Source organism: Notamacropus eugenii, chromosome 1 (assembly GCF_028372415.1).
Source record: "Notamacropus eugenii isolate mMacEug1 chromosome 1, mMacEug1.pri_v2, whole genome shotgun sequence".
Taxonomy (NCBI): Eukaryota; Metazoa; Chordata; class Mammalia; order Diprotodontia; family Macropodidae; genus Notamacropus; species Notamacropus eugenii.
In genome coordinates this window covers 11883219-11904453 of record NC_092872.1, presented here as the reverse complement: position 1 = coordinate 11904453, position 21235 = coordinate 11883219, and the positions used below count along the sequence as shown (strand labels likewise).

The following is a 21235-nucleotide window of genomic DNA, read 5'->3' as shown; positions in this document are numbered from 1 at the left end:
GACTAGTAAAGAAAATTGAGAGAGTCTGGTTTCTTATTCTGTGGTTTCCAGACATGATTTTGGAAATTGCCATGTTTTCTTGTACTGCTCTTTCTTGTGTCAATTCTTTTTCTCTACCATACTTCATGTCCATTTCATTATGCATGCTTAAGGTCCCTTTTTGCCTTGATACCTAGGCTCTTTCTGTTTTTTAATACAAATGTTTGATGCCTTCAGTGATTATGCTGGAAGCATGGTGAAAACTTACTATTAAATATGACTTCTATACATCAAATGGAAATTAATGAAATGTTCATCTAGATTCCTATCTGATATATCCATTTATTTGGTAGGGGAGTATGTTTTTTAATATGAAAAAGATATGATTGTTTTGGCAACTGATAACTATATGTACATTTGACCTCATATATTTATGTAGTGTTGTAAAGTTAAAAGTCACTTTCTTCACAAAATATGTGATTGGGTAGATAATATGAATATATTTTATAGATGAGGAAACAGTTTTGGATTGTGATTTGTTTTTCAGGAGCACACAACTGACGACTGAACTAAACTCAAGTCCTCTCACTGTCTAGAACTGTTTCAAATATAGCACTCTCTGAAAGTAATGTGTGTTTATATAGCATTTTCTAAAGCTGTATACACACAACAATGTTGAAGTAGTTAGAATAGGTATTATTATGGCCATTTTACACATAAGGAAACGTACTCAGGGAAATCAGGTGACTTGTCCAGGGTTGTAGAGCTGGTAAGTATCATAACTTGGGACTTGAATGCAAGTCTTCAGGCTCTAAAACCAGTTTTCTTTATACTATGTAACCTGTTACCTTTGCAGGAAAAAAGGAGGAAGAAGCCATTTTTCTCATTTTTTTAAGATATTATAATTCTTTTGATTAATCTCAAGGCATAGTATTCTGATATGCTAATTGCCATGTTAATCCACATATAACCCAAAAGGAGTTGGAGAGATAAGAGTGGGTGTTATTCTGGTTTTCCCTTTTTCAAACAAGAAATAAAGAAATCTTCATAAAGAAAAGAGAAAAGCAAATAATTAAAATGAGTCTTCTTGCCTCTGGTCCCTCCCTTTGCTAGTCTTTTCTGCCAGATAAATTTATCTAAAGCTTTCCTTTGGTCTTGTCATTTCCCTTCTTAAAAACCTGTTTGCTATCAGAGTAACATTCAGATTCTTTATCCTGATTGTCAAGGCCCTCTGTACCCATTCTGCTCTTTCCACTTTATCCCAAATTAGCCTTCGTCTGTGCACATCCAGCTCAGATGCTTCTTCTCTGAAAGCGTTTCCTCTTCACCTTGACCTGAAATGAGTTCTATTCTTTGTTCTATTTTAAACGGTTGTTTTGTTAACATCTCTTCTCTAGTCTTGAAATGGCATTTTCATCTTATTGTTCAATATTTCCTGTGTTTTCCAAGTAAGTTACTTGAGAATAGGAACTAGATCTTCAACTTTTTTTTTGTCATTTCTTGGGAACCAACTTGGTACTTGGTGTTTGTTTTAATTTGGGTCATTCCTTTTGGGATACCGACCAGAGGAAGAAGAAAAGACTCTTGTCATTAGTTTGCATCCACTCTGAGTAAACAAGTATTCTCAAGTGGCAGGCCTGTGTTTGTGAAGCTAGACCTTTCCTCAAATATTGATCTGGCAGTAGAATATATCAAGTGGCCCAAACTAATGGGAAGCAGATTTGATGGGGATGATGGAAAATAATGAATTGTGCAGATTAATAAACATACTTCATACTGATTTAGTCTTTGCGAGATAGCCTGTATGTATGTGTTATATGAGATAGGAAATTAGCATTTTCTTGTCTAAAATTCTAAAAGAGTATTGTTTACAGTCAGTATTATCAAATTTAATGTAACAGTTACTAAAATGACAACAATCAGAACTCTTTATCATCCGTATGTAGTAGAAAGAGAACAAATAGAATTAGGAGACTTCATTTGACCCTGGTTCTGAAATTTAAAAGTGTGGCCATAATCAGGTCATTTAGCCTCTTTGTTGCCTAGTTTCCTCATTTATTATTAGGGGATAATCATTTACTACACAAAACGATTGTGAAAGAATATATAAATTGCTCTGTAAGTGTAAGCTTGCTGCTCGTAGGAGTACGTTGAATTATATATGAATGTTGTATCTAAGAGTCAAACTGACCATTTTGAGTTAGTTCCTAAACTTTAATTTTTGCTACCATCTAATTTCAGTTCTTCCCGGTGTCCAAACGGAGACTATTGTTCAAATAGACGATTCCAGAGAAAACAGCATGCAGATGTGGAAGTGATATTAACTGAAAAGAAAGGCTGGGGTCTGAGAGCTGCCAAAGATCTCCCGTCGTAAGCCATCTCTCTTTCCTTTTTCAAACCAAACTCTTCCTTTATTGTGTATCTCTTGTAACTTGAACATGTGAGGTGCAGATAAATGAACTTTCTGCTTTGAGCATTAGTAACCGTCCAGCTAATGAAGTTGTCTAATAAATAGTGAAAATGCCTCTATTTGGGGAGCAGTTTGTTATCATGCTTGCAGTTACGAAACATCTTTTTTTTAATATTGCCAAAATGTATTACAGACACTTGTTTTTACTGTGTTATGATATCGTTTACGTTGTTTTGAATCGGCTTATCCACATTTTTCCTTCTTCTTTATGAAATCATTAAAAAAAGTAAATTCCAGAGCCAGTTACTTTGTATCCCATTTACACTGTGTGTCAGCACTGGGAGGGTTAGGCAGGTGGAGCTGAATGGGTAGGAGAGTGGAAGGAAGCAGGTTGGAGGGAAGAGCTTTCCATCCTGGTTTGTAGCAGCTGGTTACGCAGTAGAGGAAGCAGATTTTCCTGCCGTGTGCAGCATGGCCTTGAATAGAACCTGAGAACTCGCCCTCAAAACACTGCACATTTGGTGCTTTCCCTAAAGAACGTTCCGTGGATGTTGTGTCATGCTTTGCTTTAAATCTGTTTTTTTATCACCGTGTCTCAGCACTTGAAGAATGAGTGCTGTATGACGGCCAGTGTAAAAAGGCAAAGCAGCCTGACTGTGGGGTACAAAAGCACCCCGCAGAAACAGAGTTCTTGATTTGAAGACTGTGTTTGTAAATTTTACTGGCTATTAGGAAAAGTCTGATTCTCAAGATTCTGCGCATGGTCCTTTGTCTCTGCTGTGACCATATCATCACGTGATTTCAGCTATTATCTTTCTGCTTAGGACTTCCCAAATCCCTGTCTACAGCCTTGACCTTTCTGAAGGATAGACCCATTTTTTCTTTCGCCTGCTAGACACCCACAGTAGATGTCCTGTTGGCATTCCAAATAAAATATGTCAGAGAGTGAACACACAATTTAACTGCATTTCAGAAGCGCCTTTCTTTCTCACTGTTTTACACCATTTCATGACTATATGGCTTAAAACCCATTTTTATTCTGGACTCACCTTTCAGATCTAATAAGTCATGTTCATTTGATTTAGTTTGCCTTTCCATTGCCACTGCTGTAATTGAGGGTCTTGTGACTTCTCACTTGGGGTTATTAGTTCCCTACCTCCTTCTGATCTTCCTATATACTGTTACCAGGTGAACCTTCCTAAAGTCCATCTCTGGTCATATCACTTCTGCTTAAAAACACCTTCTGACTTCTGAGTCTGGTATTGAAGGTCTTCTATAAATATGGCTCACTTTATTTAAAAAAAGAGGTATTGTATTGGTGTTATGTCTTTTATTTTATAGGAGTCATTTAAACCTAAACCTCCCCCCCAAACTCCCCACCCTGTTCTCTGCCTTTGTGACAAATAAAGACAATCAAAGGCAAGTACCTAATGAAGAATGTGTCATCAGGCAGTGTGTATGTATTATTTTCGTAGTTCCCTGCCTCTTTCTGTATACAGCCCCTGATGTATGCATATGCATATGTTTGCGTGTCCTGGGGAGGAGAAGGAAAGCATACTTTACTGTCGGTTATGCAAGGTCTTCCTTGTATTTTCAGTTATTCAAGGTTAGATTTTTTATTTACATTGGTTTTATCTTGTATATTCTCTTGGTTCTACTTATTGTACTCTGTAGCTATCCAATAAAATTCTTTCCATGTTTTTCTTAATTTTCTCTTGCCATTTATTACTGTACAATAGTATTCCATTATAGTCATACATTATCATCTCTTCAGTCATTTCCCAATTGACGGGCCTTCACTTTGTGTCCTTGGCTATTACAAAGAAAGTTGCTGTGAATACTTTAGTATATCATTGCACCTTTATTTCTTTGATTTCTTTGGGGATGTAAGTCTGGTATCAGAAACAGGGTGCATATGATAATGCATACCACTGTCTTGCCAGTCACCTGGGCTTGTGGCCTTTGTCACTCTCTTCCCTTTCCCCCGTAACCGGTCTGTTGTCCAGTTCTGTCAGTTTTACCTTCGTAACATCTCTTGTAGATATCTCCTCTTCTTTCTCTGACAGTACTTCCACACTGGGGCAGGCCCTCGTCACTTTGCCCCTTCACTATGGCAATAGCCTGCTGCTTGATCCCATGCCTAATATCTGTTCCCACTTCAAACCATCCTTTATTCAGCTGGCAACTTGATCTTCCTATAGCACAGGTCTGATTTTTAAGAAATTCCAGTGACTCCTGTTACCTTTGGGATCAAATATAAAATGACATTCAAAATCCTTTGTAACCTGACCTCTTCCTCCTTGCCAGTTTTCTGATGACTTATTTCCATGTACTCTGTGACTAAATGACACTGGATAGACATCTCCCAACTCCAGACATTTTCACTGGCTGTCCCCTCCATGCGTAGTTTTTGCTAAAATCTTACCTTTTACAAGAAGTCTTTCTTGATCCCCCATAACACAGTGTGTGGCATATAGTAGATACTTAATAATTTTATTTAATTAATTTATTGATTGACTAAAAAATCAATTGATATTGACAAAAATTGACATTTTTCTTGGTTAATTTCAGATTGGCATTCAGAATACTTTAGACTTACAACTCTGATAACTGTGTGACTTTGTATATTTATAGTTCCACAGACCTTCCAACATCGATTGCTCCCATCTTTTGTTAACCAGTGTTGACCATTGTGTGAAATGAAACCTCAGAGTTTTAATTTGTGTTATTCTTAATATTGGTGATTATGTAATTTTTTTTGAAAAACTTTATTTTTCAATATGAACATGAAATATCAAAAGAGATAACATTTGGATATTCAAAGAACAGAAGGAGAATTGTATATAAAACTATGAATCTTTGTCATACACAGCTTATTAGTCTAAAATGGTAGGGAACCTTCAGGTAACATGTGGCCTTCTAGGTCCTTGGGTACACCCTTTTGACTGAGTCCAAGTTTTACAGAACAAATCCTTTTATTAAGGGGATTTATTCTGTAAAGTTTGGATTCTGTCAAAGGGCCACATTTGAGGACCTAGAGGGCCACATGTAGCTTGAAGGCTGCAAGTTCCCCACCCCTGGAAGGATATATTTAACATGATAACACCAGCACCTCTCTGCTTGTCTCCATCCCTTTCTGAGCTTTTTCTCCCTCCTTTGTTTTTTTTTAGTGCTTCATTGATGCTCTTCTTTTTTCCATCATCACTACTTACTTCTCCCACTTATTCCCCCCCCCCCCCAAAAGCCCTCCCTTTTAACATTCACACGTTGATCATTGTCTGAAAATACATAGTGCACTCTGCATGTCTTGTCTTTTACCTCTGCCCACAGTTCAAGACAGACTTTTTCATCAGTCTTTGGGAATCATGATTGGTTATTTCGTTGACCAGAGGTCTTAAGTCTTTGATTATTTTTTTCCTTTATGTTATTATCATCATATAAATTGTCTGGTTCTGTTCACTTCACTGTGCTGTTAATTCATACAAGTCTCAGTTTTCTCTGAATTACCACTATGATCATTTCTTATAGTGCAAAAATAATTCCATTGCATTCTATAAAATGACAACACTGACCTGAGTGTCTTTAGGGTCCTTTGAAGAGATAAAATTATATGATTATGAAATGACCATTTAAAGATATGGTGATCTGAAATAGTTAAGATTAGGGAAATAAGGCTTAATATTTTCTGCTTTCACAACAGGCATAATTAAAAATGAAAAATGTTTTCTTAAGACTTTTTCTTCAAGAGGAAGAAAAAGCGAAGTGTTTAAAATTAAGCACCCACTGTGCATAAAAGATAGGTGGGCACAGGAAGGGTACAGAGTAATTGTGATATATGATTCTTGTTCTCATGATACTTTATAATAAGTTTGAGCTATCAAGAACTAAACAGGTTGAAAAATAAAAAACACAGAGTTTTTAGTCTTTCTATTCTGGTTTTCAAAGGATCCTTCATGATTTGACCTCAGCCAAACAGGACCATCTATAATCCCCAAATAGACTTCATTGTTTCCCGCTGCTTATTACTCTGTTCCCCTCTGCCTATCTGTATCACACTAGCCCTCGAAAATTCGACCTAAATATCTCTTCAGATTCAGTCTGCTTTGTACACAGCACACTTCCACTGTTAGTAGTTGGTACTGATTCTATGCCATTCTTCTCTTTTTTTTCTCTTCATGTACAAATAACAGGTCTGTCATCTGGTCACCTATGATACTTGGTCACATGTGCATTGTTGCAAATGTCTTCAGTTTCTTACCATTTTACAAGCTCCTTGAGAATTCTCCAAGAGTGGAAATTTTCCTTGAAGAGATCATTTCAGTTCTACAGGCATTAAATACCTGCCATAGTGATTCATTTTGCTAGATTTTGGGGATGCAAAGGCAAAACAAAGCCACAGCTTTCAAGGAGATGTCATTTTTATTGAATATTTAATAAACAAATCACATTTGTTTGGGTACTTTAGTCAGTAAACAGAAGGATGCACACAGGATTTGAATAAATTGAGAGTGGAGGGTGGGTGGGACAAAACATGCCAAATGTGACTTATGGTGCTCAGAATGTTGTAAGAGGCATTGGGGATAAGGACTTCACATAAGTTTGTCAGATTCAGCAAAGCTGAACAGGAAATAGGATTGGTCATCTGGGACCAGATTTCACAGTTTCTTGGATTGCATCAGAGAGATTGAACTTTTATACTCTGAGTAGTGTGGAATCACTGATGATGTTTGAGTGATCAAATCTAGTGGTAGCATGGAGGAAGAATTGGATAGAGGAGAAGCAAATGCAGTTAGGAGATTTTTCTGTTTTTACAGTAGTTCACACCATTAGTTCTTGCTTGAAATAGTCTAGTAGCATTAAATTGTAGAAGAGAAGAAGAATATAAGAAAAAGTGCAGTGGAAAAATTAGTGACCCTTGGTGGCTGATTATGGGGAGGCAGAGAAAAGGATCCTAGAAGATTTTGAATTTAAAGATGACTTTGTACCTGGGTAACCGAAGAATGATCATGCCCTTAAAATGCATGTATAGAAGAAAAAGCTTGTTTTAGCAAAAGTGAGCCAGGTCTTTGTACTTCATAAGTTTGAAGTAATTAGGAGATGTAATTAGAAAGCTATAGCAAGCAAATACAAATGTGGAATGGAGCGATGAGAGGTTAGAACTGAAAATAAATATGAGAGCCATGTGTTGTATAGGTGAGAGTTTAGAACAGGAGAATGAAGGTATTAGGAAGTGTGTCTGTATGTGTGCATTTTGGGCAGAAGGGAGAGTGTGGGGGAGGGAGAGTGGAAGCTAACATGAGCCAAATACATCAGAACATAAAGGAAAGCCGGTGTAGTGGAGCATCACACCAACTAAGGGAAGAATTACATGAAAGAGCAGAAACTAAGTATACTAAATGCTACATAAGAATAATTGAGAAAAGAATACTGAATTTTTAAGATCCATGGTCATTTTAAATAAAGTTTAGGTTTGGGAACATTCTCTTTAAGGTCTCCAATAACTTTAGGATGATGTCAAGAGAGTAAGAGAATCAAGAATCAAGTAGCTTTTTGTTTGATTCAATTACATGTGCTAATTGTTTTCCTCCAGAGTATACAGCTTAAAATTATTCAGGTAAATTCCCATATTGCCTTAAAGCTCTTAATCTATTATACTGATGATGTTAATGTCTATACTATTTAAAGCTAAACTAGTATGCTCATCATTGTGTCTAGTTAGAAATAAGTTGATTGTCTAAAGTCATAACTTTTTAATTTGCATGATTGGGTAACTATTTGCAGTTTTAAATGCATTGTGCTTTTTTTCCCCCTTGAATTTTATAGGAATACCTTTGTTTTGGAATACTGTGGAGAGGTATTAGACCATAAAGAATTTAAAGCCAGGGTGAAGGAATATGCTCGCAACAAGAATATCCACTATTATTTCATGGCTCTGAAGAATGATGAGGTAAGTTAACTCTCAGGGATTGTTTCCCCTGGAACAAATAGAGAAATAATTATTGCATAAAATATTAGCTATTTTGTTGGACTTGGTAATTTACTATGTTTACTTTAAAATAACAGGGTCCACAAAGTATCAATAATAGTTTTAGTAGAAGAGAAGCTTTCTTTGATAGTCTAATGAAAGTGAAAGCAATTAACTTGGAGAAGTAAAAGGGAAGGGACTGAAAAAGGGGCAGTTACTTCATTTGTTTCTCTCAGAATAGAAGTTGAATAGGGTACCAAGTGATATACTGATGAATAGGAAGAGGAGCAGAGATCAGGGAGCAGATTGACTTAACAGAGAAAAAAATAAAGATGTTAAATAATGGTTTGAAGGAGAATGCGGTACTTTGTGTTTTTGCCAAGGTTAAGGTGATGTGAAGTGGAAAGACAGGAAAGTTTTTAACATAATAAATGCGAACTTAAGTTGATTTCAACAAATGAAATATAATTGGGTCAGGCATGGGAGTGTACAGAAGGGGAAAAAGTATCAGCATGGGAGAAATCTTTTAAAGTAAAGACACTTCTTTGAGTAAGGAAACAATGTTCTTGTACTAAATAATTTTTTATATGGCTGTATAAATCTGATGGGGAGACTGAGAGGGAAAATGTGATTTTGTTTTCCTTGTATACTTTATGCCAGACTCTTAGTTGAATAGATTACAGTCCTCTTCTTGTCAACAATTTTGAAGGCCCACTTCATGTTTCTACAGTCATGTATTGCATACGAGACATTGACAGCTGAGAAAGTAGTCTTCTCAAGAACCTCTAGAGCAAGGGTCGTTAATTACTTTTGTGTCATGAAACCCCTTTGACAATATGTAGCCTATAGATCCCTGGATTTAAGAATAATAATTTTAAATGCATAAGATGGAGTACATAGGAAGGCAAAGGAAACCAAATGTGCTGAAATATAGTTATAAAGATATCAGAAAAACAAATTCACTAGCTCCAGATTAAGAAGTACTGTTTTAGAAGGAAGTAGTTGATACAAATGAGAAGGAAATAAAAGATTAGACATGTCAAAAAGATGAGCAGATGAATTGACTTTCTTTTAACTTGCACATAGTAGGCTGCTAGATGGTGCTGTGGCTAGATCTCTGGGCCAGGACTCAGGAAGACCTGAGTTCAAATCTAGCCTCTCAGACACTTAATAGTTGTGTGATCCTGGACAAGTCACTTAACTTCAGTCTGCCTGAGTTTCCGCAAATGTAAAATGGGGATAATAACAGCATCTCTGCCTGTGAAGAAGAAATGAGCTGTTTGTAAAGTACTTTGCACGGTGCCTGGCACATAGCAGATGCTTAATAAGGGCTTTTTTCCTTCCCTATGTACAGAAAGAAGAGAAGTTATTAGGGAAGCTTTGCGTGCTTCACTGGGGGGAATGGTCATGTAATTTAACAAATGAGAAAAGTAGTATGACCTCTTAGATGAGTCAGAAAAAAGAAATTAGATCTTTGTTTAACAAAGAGTATGGTGTGGTATTTAAAAGTGAGTTTTTATAGACATTATTGTTGTGGGAAGGGACAGTGGATAGAGAAATAGCCTTTAGGTCTGGAAGACCTGAGTTCATACCCTGCTTCTAGTAGATATTAATTCTGTGATCTGGAGCATATTACTTAATTTCCCAGCTCCCCACACAGTTCTCCAAGACTTTTAAAGTTGTAGATTGCTAATTTATAGTCTTAGTGGAGGGAATTTCCACATGGAGAGTAAGTTCCTAACACAAATATAATCAGAAGCCTGGACCTTCTTCCATGCTCCTGTGTTGGGATTCTCAGTTCTTCTATTCCAATGGTACATATGTAATAAGGGATATAGCTAGGAATAAGAATTTTGTGTGTAAATATATGTGTATATGTTTTATATTGGGGTTTTTTGAGAATGTGTACTATATTAAGTTCCCCTCAGAATTTTGCTAATACTATGGGAAAATATAAATTTAAATCAGTTTTTAATCATTTTAAAAATTGCATTTGCAGATAATAGATGCCACTCAGAAAGGAAACTGTTCTCGTTTTATGAACCACAGCTGTGAGCCAAACTGTGAGACGCAGAAGGTAAGTAATAGACAATTGAAACTTTAAAAAAAAATGATGAAAAGATCAAGTACAAGTGTAAGTTCTTTTAGCACTTTATTGAATAAAATTTTAACTACCTTTAAAATAGTATAAAATATTTTAGCTTCAAGAAAGAATATATGTTTTTTACACACTTATATCATTTACATAATTTGTTACCTTGAAAATTTGTATATAAGTCAAATTTTTGTGTGTCATATCATTTAATGAAACTCTTTGTAACAATCATTGGTAAGTTATCCCAACCCTTCCCCCCACTCCCAGATGTTTTAAGTCAAGGTTTTTATGTATTAAAATCTTTTTACATTAGGGCACACATCTAACTGCTTTATTGCTCCCTATATAGATTATACCTGAATATAAGCATATGTTCTAAATTGAGGTATTTTTAAAAGTAGAAAAAAAACCATACATAATAGCTATACCTTTAAAATATTATTTTTTTCTACCACTGCATTTTAGAGAGAGGTAGAACTTGGACCTTAGCCTTCATAGGGCTTAGAAGGAGGCTAACAGAAGTGAGTTCATGGAGGCAGCTAGGTCGCACAGTGGAATCAGGAGGGCCTGAGTTCAGATCTGGCTTCAGACTTGACACTTACTAGCTGGGTGACCCTGGACAAGTCGCTTAACCCCAATTGCCTTGAAAAAACAAACAGAAGTGAGTCAGTGTCATTTATACCCCACTGTCATTTATACTCTGTTATACCCCTTTACCAAAAAAAAATTTCTTGGGCAGCCTTAGATGCTTCATGGAGTAACTCCAAGAGCTGGAACCCAGCAAGAGGTAGAGCTTGTGAGATAAAATGTACACTTTTGTTTTGGGGAGTATGGAGGAAATGCCTTCCATCTTCTGCTAGCACTTCACTTTCTGGGATATATAGTATTGAAGAGAGCTGATAGATTTCAAAAAGATGCTTTCAGTGCAACATTAGGAGGCATAGGGGAGTCGTCTCTCAGTGACCAGCAAGTCTGACCGCTAAGATTGTGATGATAGCAAGAACATTTGGTGGGAGAAAGTATAGGCCGTGTTTGAACCCATCATTGCTTGTTTTTCATGAGCCTTAAGAAATTTTTTCCTAAATTGAAATGTTACTTTTTATGTTGACTGACTTGGGATTTTTTATTGTGGTTCTTAATTGCTCTCACTATCCTCATCCCTAACTTAGCTTGATTTTGCAGATCATTAATCTGTCTGCTTCCTATCTGCTGCCTGCTTCCCTACTGCCTATAAACACATCCAAGGCTTCCCGCACACTCTCCTTTCTTTATGGGAAACCCCATAAGGTTTTCCTCAAAAACTTTCACTTGATCTCCCCAGTGTTAAGAAGGTCATCTACAATTGGTGCCTCCATTTCTGTCCTCTCCTTAAAACTCATTATTCAACTGAAATTACTCCCTTCAAAGTTAACAATGATGTCTTAATTGCCAAGTCTAATGTCTTTTTCTCAATCCTCCCTGATCTTTCTGCAGCCTTTGACACTGTTCATCACCCTTTTTTCTTTGACACTCTTTTTAGGTTTTTCTAGGTGTTCTCTCCTGGTATTCTTCCTACGTGTCTGACCACTCCTATACACAGTATGCTTTGCCAGATCTCGATTCAGGTCATGCCCAGTAGGGTGTCCCACAGGGCTCTGTCTTGGGCCCCTTGCTCTCTCTATACTATTTCACTTGGCAGTCTCATCAGTTCCCTTAGATTCAGTGATTATCTCTATACTGGTGATTTCCAGACTTACTTATTCAACCCTAACCTCTCTCCTGACCTCCAGTCTCACATCTCCATCTACCTAGTTGGACATCTTAAACTGGGTGTCACATCTTAAACAGCATTGTATAAAAGTGAATCCCTGCCCCCTTTCCTAACTTACCTATTTTGTTTAGGGCACCTCCAGTAACTTGGTCACTCAGTCTCATAATCTTTCATTCTTCGTCTCTATATCCAGTCTGTTGCCAAGTTGTACTAAGTCTCTTCTACTTTTACATCTCGTATATATGCCCTCTTCTTTCCACTGACCCTGCCACCACCCTGGTACAAGTCCTCATCCCCTTATGACACGACTTTTGCAATATAGCTTTCTGGCCAATCTCCGTGTCTCAAATATCTCCCCACTACAATCCATCCTCCACTAAGCTATTAAATTCATTCTCCTAAGTCACAAGTTAGGCTATCTTCCCTATACCCAGCCCCCTTGTTTGATAAACTTCAGTGACTGTACTCCTTCCACCCCTACCCCCATCTCCTCACCATATACTTTGCAATCCAGTGACACTGGCCTCCTTGTTGTACTACGAGCAAGAGATCTCCCAGTTCCATACGCTTTCGCTGACTGTCCCCATGCTTGAAATTCTCTCCTCATTTCCACCTCTTGACTTCCTTCAGATCCCTTTGACAAAAAACCATTCCCTGTGTTCCTTAATGCTTGTGGTTTGCTCTGAGATTATTTCCCATTTATCCTGGCTGTATCATGTTGGTTTATATGTAGTTGTTTGCATGCTGCTTGAGAACAGGGTCTGGTTTTTGCCTTTCTGTCCCTGTTGCTTAGCACAATTCAAGATATAAATGAAATTTTAAAATGTTGTCATTTCCATTTATCAGCAATACAAAATCACATAGTGAGAAGCATCAGGCATTAATATCATCAATTACAAACTAGTATTCCCCTAATGTCTCAAAATCCTGTAATGTTGTTCATAACTCTTCATCTCAAAACGCTTGGTATCATTCCCACTCACTAACGGAAAGGTTACCACATCAAAGCCATTTCCTCTACTTAGGCGCTGGTTCCCATTTCCTTCCCTACCCATCTCCATCAGATTGTAACCTCTCAATTATGCTTTGTGTTCTCTGTCTCTCCCTTCGCCCATTATGTCCTGCTATTCCCCCAAATGATCTTTTATAACTTCACTCTTCCACCTATATACCCATAGAAACTATGAGCACACATTGTGTTCACTTGCTTTTCCTCTCATTCATTCCAAAGCTGTCTTCTTAAAATTGCATTGTCTGATGGTCTTTTCTCAGTCTTCCTTCTTCTCTGCTTATGTGCAGTTTTTTGGCACTATCGATCGATATTCCACCTTTTCTCTTTATATAATCTCCCTGGGTTTTTGTGACACTACTGTCTCCTGGTTTTCATTCTTATTTTGTTGAAGTTTTTTTTTTTTTTTAACTAACTCATCTTCCTTGTCAGACCCATGGCATAGTAGGTGTTCCCAAAGTTCTGTTGTACATCTTTTATTCTCTGTCTTGATGCTTTATCAGTTACCATGTATTTTATTATTATCTCTGTCTAGTTGTCTCCCAGATCCCTCTAAACAGCCTCACTTTGTCCCCTAAGATTCACTTCCACATCGCCAGTTGATATGTTTAAAATCGTCTATACCAGAGACATCTCAAAGTCAACTTGTGTAAAACTAAACTCATTGATTTTCTACCCTTCCCCTGCCTCACCCTGCCTCACCCTTTTTACAGCTATCCCTAGTTATTTCAAAGGCACTGTCATTCTTTGGGTTTCCTGGGTTTATAATCTTGTTATTCTTGACTGTCTCAGCCTTCCTTAATCCATTTCTAGCCAATCATTTGTCAGATCTTGCCTGTATGTCTTGCAACGTAGCCATATCCACCTCTAGCCTCAGTTATTTCAACAGCCTCCTAATTGCCTCTCTACCTTAAGTCTCTTTTCCACTCATCTCCATCTTTCACACAGCTGTTCTAAAGGATAGATCTGATCATATTTTTACCTTATTAAATTCCAGGGATTCTCTATTGCTTCGGGAACAGGGATTCTTAATCTTTTTTTGTGTCTTGGATCCTTTTGGTAGTCTGATATATGAAGACCTCTTCTCAGAATAATGTTTTTAAAATGCATAAAATACATTCAAAATATTTTTTAAAACAAATTCATGAATCTCAGGTTGAGAACTTTTGTTCTAGGCAGGGGTGGGTAACCTGTGACATTCTAGACTGAATCTAAATTTTACAGAACAAATCCTTTTATTTAGGGGACTGAGGACCTAGAGGATCACATGTGGCCTGGTGGCTGCTGGTTCTCCACCCCTGCTCTAGAGTGTAATGTATACTCATCTGTTTAGCTTTTAAAGTTCTTTATAACTTTGACCCAATATATTTGATTTTAGGCCTCATCATACATTTTTTTTTTTTTGGCTTTCTGTGATTCAGTTGTACTGGTCTTCTCTCTGGTTCTTGCACGTGACATTCCATCTCCTGTGTTTATGCCTTTGCACCAGTAGTTCCCTGTGTCAAGAATGCTTTTCTTATTCCCCCCTACCTAAAAGAATCCCTGTCTTCTTTCAAGGTTACTGAAGCACCACCTTTTACAAGAAGACTTTCTTAGTCCACCTAACCATGATGCTCTCTGTCCAAAATTTCTTACATTTCAATAACTTGTATATATTCTCCCTATATTTATATATGTGCATGTTCTTGTGTCCCCTGATAGAATGAAAGCTTCTTGGACATAGGAGTTTTCATTCTTTATCTTTGTATCCTCAGTATATAACCCAGTACCTGACACTTAGTAGGCACTTTATAAATGCTTTGTTGGATTGAAATCCTTCTCCATTGGTAACATTGTTCCTATGACTTGGTTCATGTTAGGCAAGATCTAGCCATTTCAGACAGGACTGAGATTACTCAAGATTGGTTGAGGCTGCTGTCGTCTGTCAGAGCTTCAGTGTCTCATGGTGAAAGGTTGGGTGTTCTATTGAAAAGAGCGCTAGTCTTACCCAGACACTTTGTAACTCTTTGTATCAGTCTCAAGTCTCTTTCTCTGCAAAATGGATGACACTTCTATGCTAATTCTTTTTATTCAGATTGCATGATTATGTTCTGAAATGCCCTGTATTTATTGACATTGAATGTTAAAAATGAAAATGGTTTTTTAAAAAATTGTGGTTCCATTATAATTTTCCTTCTCATCTCATACTCTTCCAGTGGACTGTGAACGGACAGCTGAGGGTTGGCTTTTTCACTACTAAATTGGTTCCTTCTGGTTCAGAGTTAACATTTGATTATCAATTTCAACGATATGGGTATGTTGAAAAAAATTTTTCAACCTATTTTGACCAGGTATCTTCTGGGTTGAAGGTCATGGAAAGGATGTGTGAGATTAAAAAACTTTTTTAATCTGATGGTTTTTGTAAGGGTCTGAAGGACACTAATGCGTACAGTGAGATATTTTTCAGGTATCTAGATTTAATCTTTATCAGTATGGCCCTGTTCAGTATTTCCAAAGGGTTATTTGAAAAATAACGGTCTTGGGAATTAATTTATTCCAGTAGATAGGAGATTGTTTGGTTGATATTAAAATTACCTATTGTATCCAGAGCTGTTATGAAGATTAATTGAGAGTATATAAAAGTCCTTTGTAAACAATGAAGTACTCTGTCAAGTGTCACTTATTATTATCAACATTACTATTCCTACCATTATTGTTATACTTTGAAGTATTTTTGTTACTTTGTCATACCACACTTGTCACTTTTATTTTTTGTATAACCACGTTCATACAATTTCTCTTGCGTATGTGCAGACATGTACATGTTTCCCTTATGTAACCGTTGGCTGGAAGGGAGTAGAACTCCAATTACAATAAGCTAATTTGAGATGATTGGGCTATCTGCTTAATAGAGGAAAGCTATGTAAATGTGATAAACTCCTTTCCTCACCACTTAAGTGATATTCTGTGTTCCTTCATGTTGAGTTCCCTTCTCATTTATATTTTTCTCTATGTATTTTAGATTTGGAGAATTGATGAATAAGATAACTAAAAAATTTTTTCCTGGGTAAAATATTAATACACTCAACAACTTGTAGATGTTCTTACTCTGGAAGGCATGGATGCTATAAACAGTATAATTGAGTGTCTTGCATTTCCAAGAGGTCTTATTCCTAGATATTTTCAACTAAGCATTTTTCCTAGTTTATACAGCTTCTTTGCTTCTGTCAGAAAAACCATATGCTGACTACTTCAGAGTTCTAATTTAGTAATGTGGCATGCTATTTACTTTTTATTGAATTGTGTATTATTTTCAGCTTTGCTATTTTATGTCATTATGGTCAGTTAAGTCCTCTAAAAGGTAATTTTTTGGGGAAAGTGTATCCTGGAGAAAATGCAGATTAAGAAACTAAACAATCCAAAATAGCTGAACTTGGTTCCATTTGTAAGAATATAGGTACACTTAAGGGTTGCCTTGTGACTAATATGTCCCAAATGGAGCAAGTACAATATTTTTTTCTTTTACCTACTTAAGTCATTACATGGCTGTCACCTAATACAATAGTTCACACATAGTGGTACTGGGGCAGAGTACGATGAGACTCATACCTCCTCTGTTAGTAAGCCTGTGCAGAGAGGATGGTAACAAAATTGGTTAGGAGGATTAGTTCAGGTTTAAAGTAATGAGCATCTGATCTGGGATGGTATCAAGAAATGATGGAGAGATAAGAATGATATTGTGAGCAAGAACCTGGCCAGTGATTACTTACAGGAAATAAGGAGGCGCAGTCAGACATTTCAAGGTTTTGATTTGTGTTACTAAGAGAATCATAATGTCATTAAAAAAGACAAGAGGAGAGAAGCTCAGGGCTTAATAGACACTTACTAGTGTGTGACCCTGGGCAAGTCACTTAATCCTGATTGCCTCTGCGGAAAAAAAAGAATAAATTAGATGATAACTAATGTCCCTTCTAATTCTTAATATTCTCTGGCTCTGCTGTCAAGTCATAAAATCATAAAATTGAAAGGGATTCTAGAGAACATTGATTATGGCCCATCCCTGAACAAGAATGTGATAAAACCTGATAAGGGTTCATATCCTTTGCTTAAAAACCTCAAACGAGGGGGATTTGATTTCTGCATGAGGTAATCCAACCCTTTGGATAAGTCTAATTATTGTGAAGTTATTACTTGTTTCAAGCCTAAATTTATCATTTCAGTTATCTGTTGCTCATGTTCATACCTTCTCAGACTAAGCATGTGTCCTACACCTTGCCCCCCTGCCTGTCACATAGTAGGTCCTTAAGAAATGCTTGTCAGATTGAATGATCTTGAAGTAATAGCCCTTCAGATACCATGGTCCTTTTTGTATCCCCACTTCTGTAAAACACTCCGCAGTTCCTTAAACTAATCCTTGTTATGATATGAACTCCCTTTGATATATTTGCAAATATTTTCTGAAGATAATACACTATTTAACATTTTTATTGTCCTGTTTATTCAGTTTAACTGATACCTTCCTTGTGTTCCTTTGCCAGGAAAGAAGCTCAGAAATGTTTCTGTGGCTCAGCAAACTGCCGCGGATACCTTGGAGGAGAAAATAGAGTCAGTATCCGCGCAGCCGGAGGAAAAATGAAGAAGGAACGGTCTCGTAAGAAGGACTCTGTAAGTGTTCCATCCTCTTTCGTAATGAAGAAAATAGCTTCCTTATTTGTACTTTAAAAAACAAAAAACTATCTGAATATCTTAGTAATTGAGGAAAAAATGTAATTTCTAGGGTAAGTGTGGCAACTCTCTAGAAGTAAACATTGATAGAAGCTCAGTCTTGCATCCGTTTAGTTACCATTGAGGATCATTTCACAGATAGTGGAGCCCCTTGTCATTTCAGGAGCTTTTCAAACATTACTTCATCATTCATTTGAACAAATTGTTTTCACCCCAGTTATGGGGCTTTTCTGGTAGTAGATCACGGATGTAAGGTGGACAGAACGAAGCTCTAAGAGACACTAAATGCTGCTCCATATAGCAATTAGTTCAGTGGTGGGGGGAGGGCAAGAGTTAGATGCTAGAGTAACTATAGGCAAAATTATAAAGGGCTTTTCTCATTAAATACATTTTTAGGGCTATTTAAACAAAGCTCTTAATACAGTGCCTGGCACATAGTAGGCACTATATAAATGCTTATCCCCTTCCTCCTACTTACCAGTATAAAATTGAGATTAAAGGCTTTACTACATAGGTTTGCTGTCAGCCTAAAAGAGAAGAAGAATGAAAATACCCCACTAGGTCACTATACTTATTTCTGCATACTAGTCATAACTTACCTAAGAACTTTAGAAAGTATACATGAATTGGAGTTTAGTCTATATCCTTGAGATGACGGTCTCTCTGAGAAAACAGAACATGCCATTTTAAAAAATTTTGAACATGTCTCTTAGGTAGAGCAGTTGGGTGGTGGCGTATTTTGTTAAATGAGTATTGTGCTAATTGGTGACGTATTGCTGGAGAGTGAGAGAAAGTGGCTTCCAGGTTACGAGAGGAAACATCCAAGAGTTTCGTTGAAATCATTGATGCAAGTGATATGTGTAACGTGTTGACAGAAGGGACAATATTTAGTATCTCTTTTGGTTTGACCGGTACATTAAATATTTGGTTATTTCCTGTGAGATTTCAGTGAGTGTTGAAATTTGTCATGGATTTTGTAGTTGCGCAAGGAGGCAAATGCTCATAAGCAGATTCTGTTTTTCTAAATTCATGATAAAGCTTTAATTTTAAAAAATTTGAAAAGGTACTCTCTGTGTCCCCCTCCCTCTTTGATTTATAAAATATTTGATAAATTTTAAGTCTAAAACTTTGAGATGGGAGCTGAGGACACTACAATATTTAATTATTTTTGTGCTAGTCATTCCAGAAGTAGGTCTTGGAATTTGTGTCCATTTCAGGGTCAACTTCAAGAGTCTTAAAGGAAACTGGATTCACTTGATCTAGGCAGATAACAACTCATTTGGACCTTATCTCTAGCAAGTCTCTTGTCTCTGCTTTACTATAAATTCCCCTTTGAGAATCTGCCCAGTTTCCTCAAGCACCACCCTGTTATTCTTTAAGTAATTCAAGGGTGCAAGTACCTGTTGTTTTGTTTATCTGTCGTCTCATTGATCTTCTGTCTCCTTCTTAGAAGATGGCCACCTTGCTTTTTTTTTTTTAATTGGTAAGTCATATGTGATCGCAGTGAAGATGATCATTATTAGAATGTGGCAGCTCGTTTACCCTTATCATGGTCTTTCATATACTTTTGAATTACTTATAGTTTCAGTTCTTCTGAGATACTTTTGTTCCATGAATCTAAATGTTCTAGCATAATACCAGTTATAGACTTTCTTGTTGGTTTGATGTTCAGAATCTTTGAAGGCATAATTGTATTTTCTGAAATTCAGTTTAGCCTGACTAGTTCATTCTCTTCCTGCAGTGCTTGTGCAAGATACACACATTTGTGTACTGATTCAAAAAGTTGCCTTTCTAGGCTCAATGTGTGTTTTCCTTCATCTTTGCTTCTCAGTATTGGTTAGAATGTTCTTTATTATTTGCTGTAATTTTTAGTAAGGAAAGTTTGTTCTGAGGGGAGGCAGTGCAATTCCAGTATAAATAACAGCATACATAATATTTGACTTTTACTAAGAAAAAGACTTTGGTTGAATTGCACATAAAACATCTATAAAACCTCAACCTATCTGGGTGTCAGCAATTAATTGCATTATTGAAAAATGTAATTTCTTTAGTCACAGACATCATATAATCTTGCCTAATTTTTACATACTTGTGGGAATACTTTAAGGCTACATTTTAAGCTACTTTTTGCTATACTGAATCAATTCTTAAAAATCAACGAACAGTAGAATTACATTTTATGTTATCAGCTATGTACAGAATTCCATATCCTGTAATTCCAAATCTTCAGTTCTACTCTATGAAAGTCTTTTTTTTTTTTTTTCCACATTTGCCTTCCTTTACAAATCCTCAAGCAGTAAATTGCCTAAGGAACCAAATTTGGGGGTTTTTTGTGGTTCCAGTTCTGAAAAACACTTAGTCACTAAATTTAAGTGTTTTCATTGCATCTGCTGATACTTTGAGAATGTCAGTAGAAATGGCTGTAGACTTTGTCTACAAATGAGCTTAAAGAAAAAAATCTTTGGTTTTCATAAGTGGGAATAAACATCAATCTGTATCTGTTTTGTCCTTTCTTTTCAGAGATGGCATTGGATTATGGCTAAGCAGAACCATAATGGGTTTAATTCTTTGAAAATAAGCACGTTTTCTGTTAATTATTTTTGACATTTTTGTGTTGATGTCATTTTAAATAAAATTTTCCACTTAGACCTCACATATTTCAATATACTCACTATATTTTGGTCTCCTATTTTCTTAGGTCTTCAACATTTTTTTTGCGTGTATGTGCTTTATGTACATAAGCCATGAGTGCAGAACTGAGTCCAAAGATTTGTGATAGTCAACAAAGGCAGTGTGTATCATCGCATTTTCCAACTGCTTGTATGGTACTGAACTGATAACATTCTTTTTTGCACTGCTGGGCATGTCTTTTTTACTCAACAATATTTTGGATTTTTGTTGTGAGAGTTGGTAGGTTTTCTTTTTCTTTCATGATACAAACTATTGAATGCTTTCCAAAAAGTATATAAGCATATATTGACCGTTTTGGAGGGTTCAGGGGTCATTGGCATACATATGCTTTGATATAAATGTATATGCCATGACTTATGGTAGGAAAAGGAGAAAAGGTATCACTAAAATCCTAAAATGCACAGAAGAGAGCAGAAGGAAGTTCAGAATCATGTTAAATTTGGTGTGATGTATACTTTTTAAAATTGAGTAATAGAGCCTCACAACTTGATTACAGTCTGGGTTTCTTTTTCCTTCTGGTTTGCTTTGCATGTGGAAATGATGGTGCTCGTTGATATGTAAATACATACAAAGGAAGTTGGTAGAGTACCTTCCTAGGGATTTGTACATAGCTATGAAGTGTTTGATCCAAT

At 36.5% G+C, this 21235-nt stretch overlaps 1 protein-coding gene across 4 annotated transcripts in view; it reads left to right on the top strand.

Moving 5' to 3' along the window:
• SETD2 (SET domain containing 2, histone lysine methyltransferase) overlaps nucleotides 1-21235 on the top strand; it is a 142863-nt gene that overhangs the window by 42799 nt on the left and 78829 nt on the right. For all 4 annotated transcript variants that reach the window (XR_011976980.1, XR_011976981.1, XM_072653431.1 and 1 more), the window contains 5 exons: nucleotides 2221-2349; nucleotides 8213-8336; nucleotides 10354-10431; nucleotides 15404-15501; nucleotides 17726-17852. Coding sequence is in view for 2 of the 4 variants with exons in the window: in XM_072653431.1 (XP_072509532.1) it covers nucleotides 2221-2349; nucleotides 8213-8336; nucleotides 10354-10431; nucleotides 15404-15501; nucleotides 17726-17852 (556 nt within the window). In the remaining 2 variants the exon portion in view is untranslated. The remainder of the gene's footprint in view (nucleotides 1-2220; nucleotides 2350-8212; nucleotides 8337-10353; nucleotides 10432-15403; nucleotides 15502-17725; nucleotides 17853-21235) is intronic.